An 18722-nucleotide genomic window follows, 5' to 3' on the forward strand; every position below is an offset into this window, starting at 1 on the left:
TATATACACACACATAGTAATATAGTCTCAACACTAATATACAAGCAAAATAAGTTAACAATATATAACTGTAAAGATCTGCACACCTTTTGCTATGCAAAGCATTACTGTAGTGCTCCCTTTGAAGCATGGGTCATTAATGGATCCCTAAGTAAGCAACTGCAGGCTCTCTGTGGAGACAGTGGGGTGATGTGTCAACATAAAGTGCAAGGACAAGTATGTTTTGATGTATTACTCCTTTTGCTCACCTTGCTTTAATATTAGCTACTTATATTTAAATCTACCAGGTAGAGATTCACATTCAACTTATTTATGACAGTATAAACCTACATGACAATAAAAGTGATACCATGAACACTAGAAAAACACACAATGTATTTTAACAGTTTTTGTTTCCTGCCATCACTTCACATTGTTTTCTTATTTTGCACCGCTGCAGTTTTCTGCTGCAATTAGCAAGTCTACTGAAGGGAGCGCCCAGGGGGCTGCCATTTTGCTTGATTTCATTTGATACAGGTTATAACTTTTAAATTTTGATGAGGCCTGCAAAGGCTTGTGTTAGGTATAGGTAACATAAAAAAGTACTGTTAATTAAACTTATTTCAGTAACTTCAGATCACTATGATATTATATGTCCACAATGGGTGCTATAGAATAACCTATGGACGCGGAAACCAAATTCAATCCCAGACTGTCCTTTAAATCAAAGATGCAGATTGATAAATATTTACACTAGGAGCAATCACACTAAAACATTTTGCCCTAAAAGATAAACTCACCCAAATCTGCTCTAGCTTTGATAGGATGCTGCGCATACTGCTCAACAGAGTTCCTGGATATTCCTCTCTCTAATTCTATTTTGCTTTACAGTGTAAAATAAGTGGAGAATCCAATACCCCCTTCATAAAGAAAAAAATAAACATTGACACGAGCAGATGCCTGGTGATTAGATGTGTAATTATGTTGAAGCCTATATTCACTTCTCAGGTTTAAGGTGCCCATACACTGTACGATTATCGTACGATAATCGCGGGAAATCCCTCGATCGTACGATAATCGCAAAGTGTATGGAAGGCATGCGACCGTTTCTACTGTACGGTCACATGTCTTCCGTCGAACAAGCCGGCTTGAAAACCCGCCAAGAATCGTACGATTCTCTGCGAGTTAGTGGCCTGCTTGTTCGACAACTTCCAAACAGCCCGGTGTGCGCATGCGCACACTGCCTGTTTGCAGTCATCGCAAGCCCGCCCCTCATTGCAGTCATCGCAAGCCCGCCCCTCAGGAAGGCGGACTTGCGATGATCGCAAGTACGATCTGCCTGTTCAAGATGGGCAGTTCGTACAAGCTTTTAATAAGCTTACAACCATCGCAAGACAAAAGTCTTGCGATGGTTGTAAGGTGTACGGGCACCTTAACAATAGTGATAAACATGAGTTTGACCTGAACCCAAGTAATTTGCAGTTCATAAAAATGGTGACCTATGCAGCTGTTCTGGCCAATTACCAATAATGCACCTGCTGACCTCTCAGAAGGGGCAGTCATGGAGGGTATCTTTTGTCCCTGCCTACCCCCTATAAAAGTCAGGGTTACCAGCAGCCTTTTGTCAGTGTATGTTGGAGGATACATAGATATGGGCAAATTACAGAGTGTTTTCAGTCACAGATAGTTTCTGCTATGCTGCTATACAGAGCTGCAGAATAGCACTATATGCATAGTCAATCATATAAACAGTCAGTGTGTTTTGGAAAGACATGGAGTAGATAGGGAGAGATAACAGAGTATTTGCAGTGAGAGATAGTTGCTGCTATACTATACAGTTCTGCTAAAAAGAGCTATACTCAGTGCTCTATTGTGCTATATTACTGTGAAACACACTGTAGTGGGCTATTATTGTGTATCTATTCACAGCGCACAGGCCTAACAGTCTTTTCAAGGGCTACCTTTTTGTGTGTCTCAGCAACAACTTTAGTTGCTGCTTAGCTGCTGGTCACTATGCATTTTTTTGTGGTGTTTCATGGTTTTTCTTCCATGTTTTTATATTTCTTGTGTACCTTAAGTTAGGTAAATTTAAAAAAATTGGTTTAGGCCCCATTCACACCAGGGCGGAAGCATTTCAGCGCAGTTTCCACATGATTTTTGAAAGTCTGAAACACAATTAAAAGAGCCCAAAAATGCACTGATTAGCCTATTTCCATTGAAATTTATATGTAAAACACACTGATCAGCGCAAAAAAAGTAGCTAAGGGAGCATTTTGGGTGGAAGGTGGTTCAGTTCGTGCAGAGCCGTGCTCTTGCATGAACGGTCCCCATAGTAATGTATGGGATTGTTCATTTCGGCGGACTGAACTGCCCTGGTGTGAACGGGACCTTAGTGTTTTAGGTTTCATTTTGTTTGAAGAGGTATTTTTTATTATAAAAGGGTATTTTTAGGGGGTCAGCAACATGACTGATACAGGAAAGTTTGTTTTTTGTTTGTTTTTTGCAGCGCAGCACTTGTATAGTACAGTTTAGTACACAAAATCAGCACACATTGTTAAGTGCAGCAAGGACCAAATGCCTAATCCCCCTTTTGGCATAGCTGCTAATAAAGTTAGGCAATCCCCTGTATCCAATCATGTCATGCAGGGTTAAAGTGAGATAATGAGGGTCGGCACATGCAGCTATTAGGGGTGAGCAGGTTCTGCATCTGCAAATTAAAAAATGCACCTAAACCATATGATTCACTCTTCAAAATGAGGACACCATGGACTATCGGATGTGCAAGCTGGACCACTCGTGGGAGCTCACACAGTATGCTCTCATTTTTATTTCACGATAAAACCTGCCTGTTCTCTCTCTGAAAAAGCAGGCTAAATAAACTGCTTACATAGTGTGCATGGAACTTACTTTTTTTCTGTGAAATAATACACTATCATTTTGATTTCTTGATTAAAAACTGCCTTGTGACTCCCCCTGAAAGTGTAGTCTAGTTAAAGTGTCTAAATACAGGAGTCAATATAATATTTGTCTTTTTCTGTGAAATAATACATTGTCATTTTGATTTCCTAATTAAAACATGGCTGTTGTGGTGCTGGGATACTAGGACCACAACAGCTGCTTATAAAGCTGCTCTCTGTGAAAAAGTTAAAGGAAACATGGAGTTTAAAATGTCTTTTGCCATTTACAGTAACTTACGATACTGCAGTCAGTGGGGCTTACTGTTTATTGTGCATCTCAATAAAGTTGTTGTTACACTGATCTGAGACTCATATGAAACCTAACCAACCGTTCAGTGTCTGCAACCCTCCTCTGCCGATCCCTGCACTGGCTTTCAATAGCCCAAAGGATAAAATTCAAAATATTAACAACAACTTACAAAGCCATCCACAACTCTGCCCCCGGCTATATCTCAGACCTTGTCTGAAAGTATCACCCTAACCGTCCCCTCTGCACTTCATAGTATTTGAGGTTGAATAAAGACATTAGTCCATCAAGTCCAACCTATTAGGATCTCATTCTAGGAGTACCCGTATCAGGATCCAGAGCACCCCCAGGTGGCGCTGGAGCCAGGTCCTGCAGTTCCTGTGCTCGCCTGCGGGTGTCTCCAGCAGCCAGGGACTGTAAGGAACCTGCAGCTCCAGTAAACAGTGGGAGAAAAAAGGTGCATTAGCAGCACTCTAAAAGAAAGTGGCTGCTACGCTCCCTTGATGAATGAGGAGTACAAGCCTCTGGCTGCTGACTTGTATCATTGAGGTGCTACTCCCAACAAGTTTTGTGGTGCTGAGTCATATGTGTCCTCATGCATTTGTTAGCTGAATGACTGTTATGTTTACTATGGCTAAGATGCTGCAGCCAGAGGCTGCAGACCACAATGGTGTTGTTGGCAGCAGATATTAGGGCCCACACTGCAAAGCTCTTTCTATTCACTGCCTATTCAAGTGCTTGCATACTGTCCTGACACTGGCCACTTTATTCAAAACACATAACTGAAATCTATTTTTGGAATATTCTGGGAAATAAATGGATATCCAGGTTAGGAATGGGTTTGGGGAGTGTGGGATTGTGGTTTTGAAGTGCTTTGGTGCACTCTGTTTTGACATTTTATTAAATGTTTAAGCCAATGCAGTGTGATACTGGGACATAAAGCTCAGAAACTATACTATGAAATTGTTTTGTCACTAGCCAATTTGTCCAAGGTTGATGGTTTTAGCTGTATTTTGATTTCCACCAGGCAACTCAGTCCCCTTACCCTTGTATATAATAAAAAACATGTGTTGCAGCCAAAACTACCCAATATGCCTTTTTGTAAGTTGAAATTACTTAGAATGGCATGCTGCTGCTGTATTTAGAACAAGCTAACTGCAAAAATCAGTTATTCATGCAACACCACACGCAGCTTTAAGGCATCTATGCATGTCATAGAAATGAATGGTGTTTTTCCAATGGTGCCCATGTTGGCTGGATCCGCCATACTATATAACTGACGGGGGAAAATTAATGGAACGGAAGACCCTCTCCCCACTATATTTTTTACAATTTGCCATTGGCACATGCTTCCCATGGCAGTGCCCAGCTCCCCATGCCCTCAGTTTGACAACCCCTAGACTTAAACATAGCCAAAACTGATTTTCAAGATTCATCCCCCCATGGAGATACAGTACCTTAATGAGATATTAGTAAAAATTTGCAATTTTAGGACTTTACGATGGGTTCAAAAAATGGCCCACAAAGTGAACCCAGGCTGATCTGCTCCACCCATAAACTTAATATAGACTGTAATGTACACACTGCTTAAAATGTAATTATTTTGCTCACCTGCAAACTTCCCTCTATAGCAGTGTACATAGACACACACTACATACAAGTAATTACCTGAAGCCCCAGTTCAGAGGGATATCCTCAGTCTCGAGTACATCATGCAAACTTCCTTTAGGACAATATTCTGTGATAATAGCCACATTTGGAACTTCAACACAACCACCAATAAATTTGCAAAGATTAGGATGATCAAGATCCCTACAAAGATGAGAGGTGATGCAATTTGAGTAAAAACAAAAATCAAAGTTACATTAGCAGACTTCTTGAATCATTAATGACTGAAAGACAAGCATTTATTTGGTTTATAGCTTTCTGTCAGATTCCAGCTGTGATTGGGTGCTGTGAGCAGCACAAATACTTTTCACTTCAGACACTTTCAGCACATGAAAGCCCAATGTAATGTCTGCTTCCTCCAGCTAGATAAAGAGGTCTTGTTCTAACATAAAGTTTCACAAGCAAAAATTCACCGGACACACAAAACACAGCATCACATAACACATCTAAATTATTTCTATTCTAGCACTGGAACAAAGATACTGTACATTTACCTAACTTGCTTTACTTCCCTCCGTATAGTTTTGGAAAGGTTAAATGTCTTCTTTGGGATTTTCTTAATAGCCACTATCCTGCCATCGCTAAAAAAGGAGAATAGTGATTTTCATTGTTTTTTTTTTTTTTTTTTCTGTTATACAAGCACTCAGCAGTACATTTCTTGAAGCAACTGCCAAACAGTCTCATCGCAGTCTACCATCAGATTACCTGGATAAATTTAACCTGTATCTTTATTAAATTGCTAGGATCTGGGCTTAACTTTTAATCATCAGACATCTGATGAAATAGAGATGTTCAAAAGCTTATCATATTTCCTCTGGTTGAAAAGGTATATTATCCAAACACAAAAGCCTAGAAAACTTGTAATACATTTTCACTGATACATTTAGTACAAAATATGTGACAATCTTCCCCAATACACATGTTCTATTTATTTTTGTCCCTTTTATTCTCTCTGATAGATTTTTCCAATGTCCCTTCGGTAAAAAAAAATCAATTCAGAGTCTGCTTTCACTTTATTTTCTTTTTAATTACCAGCATCTAGGTTCTTCTCCAATGGTTTATGTAAGCTCCATCACTTTCATCCCACATCTTTACTTGTTTACTATTTTTTGCCTTCAAATTTTTAATTAGTGTGTACCCACTTGCAGTTGCTGAAGCCTTGCTTAAAAGGACTTCTGAGCAATTCTAACATGGTAGATGTAGAATTTTAGAAAAAGAAAGCATTTAACTCTACAACTAGCCAGACTCTTGCTGTAAAGTAGTTTAGGAAGGTGTAGGAAGATAATTAAAAAGGTAAGTATTGGGAGAGTAAAATGTACTCTTTCCAATACTTAGAGCAGGTGTGTAACATTGTAGGTGTCACATGCCGGCTCTATAAATCGAGAGCTGAACAATCACGAACCGCTGATCGCTCAGCTCACAGTCTTCTCCCTGACTTTCAGTGGCCGCTCCCCACAGGCATTCTCCCCTCCCCTCTCTGTTTCTCCATTGTTCATTGGAGGGACAGACAGGGAGGGAGCGGGCACAGCTGGCTCTAGCTCTAGAGAGGCAGAACCAGCTGTCAATTAGCTCTAGAGAGGCAGAACCAGCTGTCAAATTTCCTGGCTGCAGCACTGTCAGCAAATAGTGGGTCAAATAGTGGGTCAAAGGAGTACATTGAACTGCTTTGACCCAAAAGAAGACTAAACCAAAAAGTTTGGTTTAGTTCTCTTTAAAAAATAAAAAATAAACTTAGAGATTACCTTTAAAATTTGAAAGTACCATCAGTCTGCTCATACTATGATCTGCCCTGCCAGCCTGCACTGACAACTATTTAGTACAGAACCTTTCCCTTAAACTTCTCAATTTTTTATATATATGATTTTTTGAGAAAAATCTAAGCATAATTTGGACTGATCAGGTATTGTAAGGAAAGTGAACAAGCAGTAGTCAAACAGTAGTGATCTAAAAATGTATTTCCACTTTTACAAAGTCAAAGTTAAGACAATTGTTATGTGTTTCCATTACCACAGCATTCATACATTTTTAAAAACATTTTTTTACCTTTTTTGCTCTCGGTTTTTAGCAGGCTTTGGGGCAGATTACAAGCTTCTCTGTACAAATTCAGTGACAGGAAACTCTGGCTGTCCCCTTAGAATGATTAGGGACACTCTGGGCTTCCTCTCATTAACATACAATGCTTCTATAGTTGTATCCCTTTGTTAGGACAGACAGTGTTCAAATCTAATTTACAACTAATAATGAGAACACCTCTCTGTACTGCCAACACAGTACAGACAGGGTTAATTATTGTAAAATAGCCTCCCCATCCTGTTGCATTCTAGAGGAAAATTCAGTTTAGAGATAAACGTTTCATTCAGAAAGAACAAATAAAATGGTAAGCAGCATTTTTTTAAATTATTTTTAAGTGAACATATAACAAATACATATTTTCAAAATTTGGTTGTAAAAGTGGAAATACACCTTAAAGTGAATGTATGTCTGAAAACAGACCAACTCATAATATGATAATACAAACATGGAAGTGCAAGCATTTAAATGTGAAAGTCACACCAAACATTTTATATTGTGTAGTAGATGAGAACAACTGACGTCATTTTGGTAGTTGGGCATACTGTCTGTGCCCAACATACCCAAAACCTCTAAATGGATTTAATCTTTTCTTTTCCTGCTTTTCTACAGCATATTTGAATCTAATTGGTGTGTCTCTTGTGTTCTGGCCCCAAAACACCAATCCACTAACAGCTTTTGCAGCTTTTATTTGCTCAGTGTCCAGAGGAGAGAGGCATAGTGTTTACAGGATACCCAAAACAGCGAGTAGGATTTTCTCGACTCACCCTCTCACAGACCTGTAGTGTATCATTAAGCTGAAATCAGCAATTGTAAAATTGTATGTGCCTTTAAGCTGGGATCGGTAATGGACTGCACAAGATTGCCTGAAGGTGCTCCCTTGTCAGCAACCTTGCTGTCTTCCGGACCCTAGTACAGGTCTGTTTCCAAACCTTGAGGCTTGGCTCTGGAACTGTTCCCTCCCCAGGCAACAGACCTAGGAGGCAAAGGGCCTCTGGACTCTTGTCAGGCAGCAGGCCTGGGAGGCTATGACAGGATCCCATACATAGGCATCCTCTCCAGGCAAAGCCTGGGAGGTGAGGATGCTTCTAGAAGGGCTCTCTGAATATGTACCTCCTTCCCAACCCACATCACTTGCAATAAATCACTCAGTAATTGACCAGGGTAAAAAATATATACCTTCTTGTTTATATCCTGGAGAACAATCCCCAGCAACAGGCAAAAGTAAACAGGCTTAGGGGAAACCCAACAAAATGCAAAAATAAAATAGCAATCTGAGCTCAGGCTGGTTACAGACTAGCTGCCCACTAAATTTGGAATAGGTAAACTCCAGGTGCACTGATTTCAAACCCATTTTATAGTGTATTTGGCATGGCAATATAGGATAAACAGGGTATAATAAATAAGGGTGAAAACAATGAGCACGTATTTCAGAGATATGTACTGTGTATGGATTTACATGTTGGAGATGTACTACGGTTTAAAAAATACATTATATGTACAGGGTGACTGACAGGAGTCGGACGTTTTTAGAACAGGTAGATTATTACAGCAACGCAGCGGCTATTTCCTCGAGAATTTAATGTTGGTCAACACGGGGCTATTCCCAGTCGCAACACGGTCCTCAGGTGGGTTGAACATTTTAGGACAACCGTACTGCAAGGACACCGAAAAACATTGCAAGGGTGAGAGAGGCACTGCTTAGGAGCCCGGGACGGTCTGCTTGAAGACATGGAAGTTAGTTAGGATTGAGTCGTGAATCAGTGAGAACCATTTTACAGAGAGATTTAAGATTCCGTCCATACAAAATGCAGGTTGTTCAACAGCTCAATGTGAGAGATTACGAGCAACAAAAAGACTTTGCTGTGCGAATGCACGTGATCTTGGTGCTCACTTATTCACGACTCAACCCTAACTCACTTGCCTGTCTTCAAGCAGACCGTCCCGGTTTCCTAACCAGTGCCTCTCTCACCCGTGCAATGTTTTCCGGATTTCTGAAATTTCTGAAATGTTCAACAAACCTGAGGACCGTGTTGCGACTGGGAACGGCTCCATGTCAACTAACATTGAACATTGATTTCAACATTGAATTCTCAACGAAATAGCCGCTGCGTTGCGGTGATAGACTCACCACAAAGCTGTCGTAAGCAAGCAAATGATGTTGTAATATCCATTGCTTCATTGTGTCTGAATTGGCATTCCTGTGGGGGGGGATAAGACACCTAGCTCGTCCCCCTCCCATCACCATTTACCGTGTACTACCTGTTCTAAAAATGTCCGACTCCCGTCGGTCACCCTGTATAAAGAATGATGACTTATTTTAAACAGAAGTGAGTGGTGTCGATGTTACCTGATGCAGAAATATATTATGTAATTCTACTGACATGAAGAATGGTTTAGAAGGCATGTGCACAATAGAATAACATGTCAGCTGTGGAAGGTGGTGATGTATGGTATAAGACATGCAGTAAATCAATTCTACAGACTTCCTGTATTTGCACTCTACTCTTCAGCATTGCGTCTAACATCTTCTGTTATTCAACTGCATATATTTTTATCATACATTAGATTTGTAACTAAAAATGCAAACAAGTATCAGCATATACTGTGGTAATTAAGCAAATTGTGCAATAATTTCACACTGATTATGAATGATCTACATTACAATAAATTATCTTTTGTTCACACACTATGATGCTGTTTAGTATATAAAAGCATAATTGTTCCCCATATGTTGCAAGAAATAATATCATAACCCCTTGTAAAGGCTCCTAAGGTCATAAAATATTTGGCATCTGAAGCTAAACAGAGCAATGTCCATTCTGTAAAAGCCATTAGAACTTTATATGCCAAATGACACATTTATGATGTTTAAAGATGAATTCCAGGAACAAAAACATTAATTTAAATATGTTCCTTAATAGTCTCAAATGATACAACTTCACTTTTTGTGCATAAAATGACTTTTCAAAATCAGATATTTCCTTTTAAAAGAGCAGTGACACCATTACTGTGCTGTACATAGCCTGTGCAGAGAGCAGAGTTGTAGGAGGGACCCAGCAGGCCCCATCCACTACAGACTGCCTGCAGAAAACTACAGGAGGGGCCAGATACATGACCCGTCACCCTGCACAAAGACAGAGAGCAGCAGTGACTGGTCTTCGTTGCAGGAAATCCCTATACAGAGACAACGTACTGCACAGATCTGTAAGAAATACACACCAAGGACACCAAGACTTAAGTAAGAATACAAATTTTTTGGAATCAGACAATATTTGTTTAGTAAGGAGTTTAGCTTTGAAATGAGATGTTCGATCATCATTATTAGGCACAGGACAGGACTCATCACACTCCCATTTTCAGAAGAAATTCACCAATACTGATACCAGTATCAGTGCCGATACTGGGCATTTTCCTGAGTACGAGTACAATTTTTAAACACAGTGGCAGCCGTAAGGTCCTGCACTTGCTGGGGACCTCTTGACAGCCTGCTGGGGACCTTGCGGTGGCTGTTTGCTGCGCCACTCTGGCCCCACATCTCCTTCTTCCCGCCGCCCACATCCAGTTGCATGGCCATGGGGAGACCTGGCATACCACTGGGGAGTCCTGCACCCGCCCACACAGCCCTAATGAGACCTGCCCGTACAGCCCTGGTGAGACCCACACAGCCCTGGTGAGACCCATACGCAGCTCTGGTGAGACCCTGCAAACAGTCCTAGTAAGACTGTGCACACAGCCCTGGTGAGCAACACACAGTATGTAGCTTCATATTATTCTGCATTGCTGTATAATGTATTGGTGGGATTTGTAGTCCTCTATAGCTGGTGGTATTCTGCACTACTATATAATGTATTGCTGGAATTTGTAGTCTCTCTACAGCTTGGAGTCAATGGCAGAACTACCAGGGTTGCAGCTGCGTCCCAGCCCTAGCACTCCTCCACTGTCCTTAAATCATTAGTCTGTATTGTTTTAGAAAAACTGTCACATAGCACTGAAAAAAAGGTATCAGTAATTGGTATCAGGGAGTACTTGAGGAAAAGTATCTGTACTCGTACTCTGTCTTGAAAAAAATGGTGTTGGTGCATCCCTAATTTTCAGTGCTAAGGGGCCTTCAAAACATGTCTCATCTATGAGATTCACCTAAATGTAATTATTTTTTTTTTTAGTTTCATAAGTTTTTTATTAATTTTTTCCAAGTATAGAAATACAGCTAGTACATACACTCCAACGTAGAGTGCATGCGCACATTAGTTCAAATGTAATTTATTAATGGGTAAGTTTACATTTTTACCATGCTTCAAGTTGCACTCGTATTTATGGTGTAACATGAAGCATGGTCAAATTGCAATCCCCTACCCCCATCCTACCCCCCATGTACCTGAATTGGGGGGTTATTCTCCCTGTTGGCTGCTGTTCTTTTTGAAAAAAATAGTGTGGCTGTGCATGGCTCTGCCCAAACAGCCATGTCATCTAAAAAACAGACCCTTTAACATGATCTGTGAATTGAGAGATTGCCAGTCCTATATCCCTGTTGCTGAATGTCCATACCTCAGAGATGACATAGACAGAAGAGAGAATCTGTAGAAGCCAGAATATTGCACCTGCAACACGCTAATCACGGTTACACTGCTTAACTGGCTCCAATGCAAAAAATAAATGAAAAAAAAAAAAAAAATTTCATTCATGAAGAGGTATGCGTTTACTTTTTTTTTTTTTTTTAAAGGTGGGCTTTACCTTTAACATTTGTTAAATGTATCAGGATTTAAAAACACAGGAGCTGCTTCTGCTGTTTAAAAATGCGAATTACCTGCTACTCAACCAGAGTATGAATGTCAGGAAAATAAGAGTAAAGTCTTAAGTCTTTATCCGCATACCTTTTTTTCAGATCAGAGTTCAGAAATGGCATTCTTCCGATTTATTTCCTTTAACAAAAAACTCCAGGAAAACTTTTTCTTAACCCTTGCAGTGAGGCCACCCTCACACTGCAAGGGTTAAAAGAGAACTATTAAGGAACCTTTTTATCCCATAGTTCTCTTCAGAGTCACCAGAGGACATAGACTAACATCCTTCCGTGACCCAAAACTCAGTATGTAGCGGGCTACTGCCCACTTTATACTGTGAACTCTGCAGCCAGGACGGATCCCAACAATACTGTTGAGATCCACCCCACAGGCTGATTGACAGTGGGCTCTGCCTATCTAGAGGCAAAGTCAGCTATGCCCGGCCCCTACCCTGCCTGTCCCTCCAGTCAACACTGGAGGATTGGAGAGGGGCAAATTCCTGTGGGGAGCGGGGACTGCTGTGCAGGGAGATGATCGGGAAGTGAGCAAGCGGCGGTATTTTTTCATGTCACACGTCGGCTGTAACGATGGGGATGTGTCACGTACCTGAGGTGAGACTGTAGTAGTGAGGAGGCCTCCCTTGCACCTCTGGAGATGGATACAGAGACCTGGCGGACACCGAGTGGCACGAGTGCCGGTGGTGTGGAGCACCGTGCAAGCCTAAATCCAAGATCCGAGCTGGGGTCAAGTTCAATCGGGCAATGAAGTACAAAAGGGCAAAGCAGAAGAATGGTCAAGTTCCAAGCCGGGGTCGGTTCCAATCAGGCAGCAAAGTACAATAGGGCAAGGCAGAAGAATGGTCAGTATATGAATCCGAGGTCAAGGGCAGGAAGCAGGCAAGAGTAGTCACTAGGGTTCCGGGTCCAAACAGATAACACAACAGCACAGGAAAAAGGAGAGACTGAAGATAATCCAGCAATTTGGCAGTGTCCAGGCTGGGCTTATATAGGGGAAGTGATGATTGAGGTTTAGGTCACTTCCTGTGCGCCTCCTTGGCGCCTTCCCGCCTTGCTGAATCGTGCCGTCTGCACATGCGCGGGTTGGCGCAAAGACGCGCCCTTGGTGCAGATTTGTTCCTGTTGGTGAGGCGACACGCCCTTGGCACATGTGCAGATGGCACTGGACTCTTACAGGATGAGTGTAATTCACTCACCTCATAGTTCTCCTTTGAGTGCTCATTTTTGTCTAGGTGCTAAAAAAACGAAGTTATACTCACCGGAAGCTCCGAGCTGGCCAGCTGTGTGCTCCCTCCAGCCGGTCTCCTCCTATGCTGTATACAGTACTATGTATAGGCATGATGATTTATGGGACCTTAGACCATTGCAAATGAGGGGAGAGACGTTACAGGGACCAGTCTAAGAACAAGACATCTCAAAACATTGGGTGAGTAAAACTTTTTTTTTTTTTTACCTAGAAAAAATGAGCAGTTAACCCTTGCAGGGTGGGGGTAACCCCACTGCAAGGGTTAATACATTTTTTTCCCTGGCTTTCTTCTTTAAGTGTGCATGTTTATAGTTAATATAGACCACAGTATAATGAAGAGATTACATAATAACATATAAATAAGTCTGACAGGAGAACATCAGATAAAAACAATATGATTATTGGACAGGAGTATAGAAAACACTGATAACTAAATGCCAGTCACTTTAAACCCATCTATTGAACAATGAGGACGTCTTATACATTATTATAACAATTAAAGTATTAATATAATATTTATACACTGCAATGATAAAAAATAATGAAGTCATGGGAATTATATACATCTAGGACTATACATTCAAATTCAAATTTGATCTGGTGCATCTTATCTGTCTATGTACCACACAACATTTATTCCTGGTGTATGCAATTATTTATATTTAAATGGATTATTCAAATAGTGTCAGGATAATTCTGCATGAAAACAAAAGGTATATCAGATTTAACAAAATTAACAACTGAGCAAGAAGAAATGGGATTTCAGTTGAATTTCTGTAGAGAATTAGAGAGTGGAAAATTAAATTGATAAGGACATACTATCTGCCAGTCTTGGTGAAGAATTGCTGTCTCGAAGTGCTGACAGCCCCTGTGCAGGAGCTCAGCGTAGTAATACAACTGCCATTGGAGGCGCTGGCAGCTTGGAGTGTACTTCCGGTAGGATTCTGAGCTGTGGAATGATCTGAAGATAAGAAATAGTGTTTCAAGATTAGCACACTAAGAGCACTTACAAAGGCAGACTATATTTTTATGACTTTCACAATGCATCTAGTGATATACTTTTTTATGTTAAATTCCCATTGCACACTAATCTACTACATCCTTTTATATATATCTATATATAGATATATCTATATCTATATATAGATATATATCTATATATAGATATAGATATATATATATTGTGTATATATAAACACACACACTGTATAGATATATATTTTTTTCCCGAGAGAACGAAAGGCCTAGGCAAGTTGTAGATACTTGGTTTGCTTAATCATATTAATAAAAATAAAAAAAGTGTCATATTCTCATGAACCTATACAGTCAGGGCCGTCTTTAACGCAGGGCAAACGGGGCAGCTGCCCAGGGCCCAATCATTGTTGTGGGGCCCAAAGCAGCTGCCCCTTCAGCCCACATAGGATAAACACATGCAGGGCTGGCAGCCTCACCTGTGTAGGCAATGGTGCTTGCACCAGCCCTGCCCCCTGTCTGTGTACACAGCATCGGTGCTCTACAGACAGAAGGCTACATACAGCAGCATAGACGTGGCTCTGGGCTCCGCCCACTATCAACTCCGCCCCTGCCCCCTGCTCTCCGTACTCTGCTCTCCTGTGTTGTCTGGGGCCCTGCTGGGAGCCCACACCCTGCCCTGAGATGTCACCCCCACTGTGTCCCCTCCTGCCTCTCCTCTCTGGACCTTCACACCAAGTAAGTGCCCAAATATGCCACAGTATATGTATGCAACAGATACATATACTGTGTGCAACACATACATATGCAGAGCAGGTTCCTGACATTGCTTCTCTAGTTCAATCTGTGCTGCTGAAGCAGGATTTAGAGTTTTTACAGAAAATGTAATTATCAAGTTCTATGTATGGCTGCAGCAAAGCTTCCTGTTCTCTCAATACTAGGGATGCACCTATCGATAATATTACAAACAGGATCTGTGCTATGGAACAACAAACCCCTAATCTGCCATGCTAAAAAACTGTATATAACACCTAAAAAACGTGAATTATAAATGTGCACTGCACTATAAAGACCAACTACATATGTAATTTAAAGGGGTTCTAAACCCTCCGTTTTTTTTGCCTATATCTACTTCTAGCAAGCAGTAGATATAGATAAAAAGTTTAAAAAAGAACAAAAAACGCTTTAACAGCGGTTTAAACTTACCTCGTTATCGCTGCGTGCTCCCGTGCCGAGAATCAGGAACTGCTCATGCGGCCGCAAAGGATCTTGGGGAGGGCGCATGCACAGTTCGGATTCTCGGCCGGGAGACGAGCAGGGACGCAAGGTAAGTCTATGGACGCGTGCACCCGCATGCAGACACCGCTGGATCGGAAGTGCCTGCAAGCAGAGAGGAGTCATCGCTGGATCGGAGAGCTGCCGCACCGCTGGAGGGACAGATGAAAACATCAGGAAAGAAGAAGATCGGAATAAGAGACATCATTTAAGGTAAGTGCTAACGTTAACATGGGGGGAGGGAAAACAACTTTTGTCTCTTTAATGATAATCTACATGTGAAATAAATACAGAAATATATAAATACGCAGAATTACCCTATGGTGAATAAATACATTATTAGGTATTTTTCCACTATATATTGTATTTATTCACCATAGGGTTATTCTGCATACTTATATATTTATATCACATGTAGATTATTATTAGATTGCATGTGTAGTTGGTCTATAAAATGCATTGCACGTTTATAATTCACTAGGGATGCTACTGCACCGATACCTGCACAGCCCGCCTGAGACCCCGTACACAGCCCTCCTGAGATCCCGTATTGTCCTCCTGAGACTCCGCACAGCTTCCCACCAGGTAGGGATGCACAGATACTTTTTGAATCCAAGTGCAGATACTTGGCATTTTCATGAGAACTACCAGAGTTGCAGTGGTTGTAGCTGGGACCTGGCTCTGGCGCTCCACCACTGTCCTGAAATCATTAGTCTGTATTGTTTTTGCAAAACTGTCACATGACAATAAACACAAATGTATCAGTACTCGTACTTGTAAGTACTCGGCAAGTACCAGTACTCGTACTCGCAAAACTGGCATCTGTGCATCCCTTTATTTATATTTATAAAAACAAAATCGTACATTAAAACAGAGATGTACAAATCCCAGGAGCTCCGTGTGCTCCTTACAAATGACAGCTGCCTCCTAATTTTTAAATTTTTCTCTAGTCTAGTCTTGGAGCTCAAAAGTATCGGTACATGTACTTGTACCGAGTACTGTACTTGGTATCTGTGCACCCCTACCACTATCCTGTCTCTCTCCTGGCTGTCTGTCCTTGCTCTTTCTCCTGGCTGTCTCTCTTTGCTCTCTCCCCTGGCTGGCTCTTCTCGCTTTCTCTCATGGCTGTCTCTCCTTGCTCTCTCTCCTGGCTGTCTCTTCTCTCTCTATTCTGGCGGTCTCTCCTCGCTCTCTCCCCTGGCTGTCTCTCCTCTCTCTCTCCTGGCTGTCTTTCCTCAATCTTTCTCCTGGCTGTCTCTCTTTGCTCTCTCCCCTGGCTGTCTCTTCTCGCTTTCTCTCATGGCTGTCTCTCCTTGCTCTCTCTTGCTGTCTCTCCTTCGCTGTCTCCCCTGGCTGTCTCTTCTCACTCTATTCTGGTGGTCTCTCCTCGCTCTCTCCCCTGGCTGTCTCTTCTTGCTCTCTTTCCTGGCTGCCTCACCCTGTTCTCTCCCCTGGCTGTCTCTCCTCTCTCTCTCCTGGCTGTCTCTTCTCTCTTTATCCTTGCTGTCTCTTTTCTCTCTCTCTCTCCTAGCTGTCTCTACTCTCTCTCCTGGCTGTCTCTCCTCTCTCTATTCTGACTGTCTCTCTCCTGGCTGTCACGCCTCACTCTCTCTTCTCTCGCTCCTGGCTGTCTCTCCCCTGTCTGTCTCTCCTCGCTCTATCCACTGTCTGTCTCTCCTCCCTCTCTCCTCCCTCTCTATCTCCTCGCCAGCTTAGGGTAACGGGAGGACGCTAGTTTGTGTCCTCCCGTTACCCCAAGGAGAACTATGGGGAAAAACACTGACCCCATAGTTCTCCTTTTAAAGACGGCCCTGTATACAGTAGGCAGTCTTGTGCAATTTGTATTTTTTTTACTAAATTATGGGTAGTCCCCCTGTGTATACCTAGTTTTACACCTCTCCCCCTAATTGCATAATTAGACAAGACATAGAAGGTTATAAGGGTTTCTGGAGGGGTGTAAATGACCGTCCAAGAGAGATATTTTAAAGGAATATACAAAATGTATTGCTAATACATGCTTGATTAATTACATACATGATTCAAAACAATCTTATTAAAAATCAAAACCCTGCAGAGGATACATTAATATATTCATTATTAACAACTCTATAATTCATTTGGTCCGACAAATGGTAAGTAATAGCTCTCAGAGCAACTATATAGTATCTAATTGACCCAGTTGGGGTCATATTTAGGAATATTAGGATATATGAACAATAGATCTAAACGTATGCATTAATGAATGTCAGATATGATGTACATATAAATGAAGAAACATTTTCTTATTAATAGATTCATCCTAAATGGGTCCCCTGATGAAGCCCATGGCGAAACGCGTCGGGGCCTAATAAGTTAAGCTATGCTTTGAAAAACTACTAATTGGTTATAATCATGAAACCACGTTTGAATACGAAAACTACCATCTGGTTATAATAATTTAACCACATCTGAATTACATTGAACAACATAATGAATTGTCGCACCAAATGAATTATAGAGTTGTTAATAATGAATATATTAATGTATCCTCTGCAGGGTTTTGATTTTTAATAAGATTGTTTTGAATCATGTATGTAATTAATCAAGCATGTATTAGCAATAAATTTTGTATATTCCTTTAAAATATCTCTCTTGGACGGTCATTTACACCCCTCCAGAAACCCTTATAACCTTCTATGTCTTGTGCAATTTGTAGTCTGACAAAGCTAGATCTGTCTTTATGCACCCTTTCCCAGGGAAGGGGCTGTAACATCCAAGCTGCTTCTATGAAAATGAACTCACTTTGGAAGAGTTGGCCCCATGCTACTTTCAAAACACAATGTTACTGGCAGTATAGCTGATTGCTTTCAGCTATACTTTCCAGCAGCACTGTTGTTTTCAGGAGGCATTGATTGGCAATAGCCATATGCAATAGCAATATGCCTAGACAAAAACTGGTGCCTCCCCTCCTGCTTGGCTGGTGCCACTACAAGCCATCACCACTATTTTGATATCTTTTATTGCCTTGATTAACAGCCATTGACAGATCACCTAGCCAGGAGGTGTTCAGTCCATCTCTCGGTCCCACACCCATCCACCATCCAGGTTATGTGCTTATTGCCTGCCTGACCCCTACTTATCTCCCATGCCCCAGCCTAGCACACAGAACTGGCAACACTTTTAAGCTAACCAGAATTAAAAGGCGCACAGACCCTGGCAGTAAGTAGTGGCATCTGTTCTTGGCCTCTCAACCTCATGCTGTCATCCTACACACCTGCTTATTGCATTCCATCCACACTGGCTTCTAATTACCTTTCACTTGTTCCACATCTTTATATCTCCTTTTCTAACGCGAGTTCTATTTTGCTTCACTAATTTTAATCCACTCTACTCCTCCATATATTCCCCCTTCATTTGCACTCTAAAAAGGTTATCCAAGCCACTATTCCCTAGACCACTCAGGTACCTTACCTCATGGCCAGACCACAAATAGCCCCATTGTCTCCCTTGCCTCCATACCCATATTACATC

The 18722-nt window shown here is 41.4% G+C and overlaps 1 protein-coding gene across 1 annotated transcript in view; it reads right to left on the reverse strand.

Annotated features, from left to right (window-relative positions):
* Positions 1-18722, reverse strand: part of LOC108785406 (atrial natriuretic peptide receptor 1-like) — a 108932-nt gene that overhangs the window by 56190 nt on the left and 34020 nt on the right. The window contains exons 12-15 of the mRNA XM_018554463.1: positions 13785-13926; positions 11470-11522; positions 5346-5432; positions 4852-4995 (exon numbers count right to left, since the gene is read on the reverse strand). Coding sequence (XP_018409965.1) covers positions 4852-4995; positions 5346-5432; positions 11470-11522; positions 13785-13926 — 426 coding nt within the window. The remainder of the gene's footprint in view (positions 1-4851; positions 4996-5345; positions 5433-11469; positions 11523-13784; positions 13927-18722) is intronic.

This window comes from Nanorana parkeri, unplaced genomic scaffold, assembly GCF_000935625.1.
Source record: "Nanorana parkeri isolate BGI_ZX_2015 unplaced genomic scaffold, ASM93562v1 scaffold160, whole genome shotgun sequence".
NCBI classification, from domain to species: Eukaryota; Metazoa; Chordata; class Amphibia; order Anura; family Dicroglossidae; genus Nanorana; species Nanorana parkeri.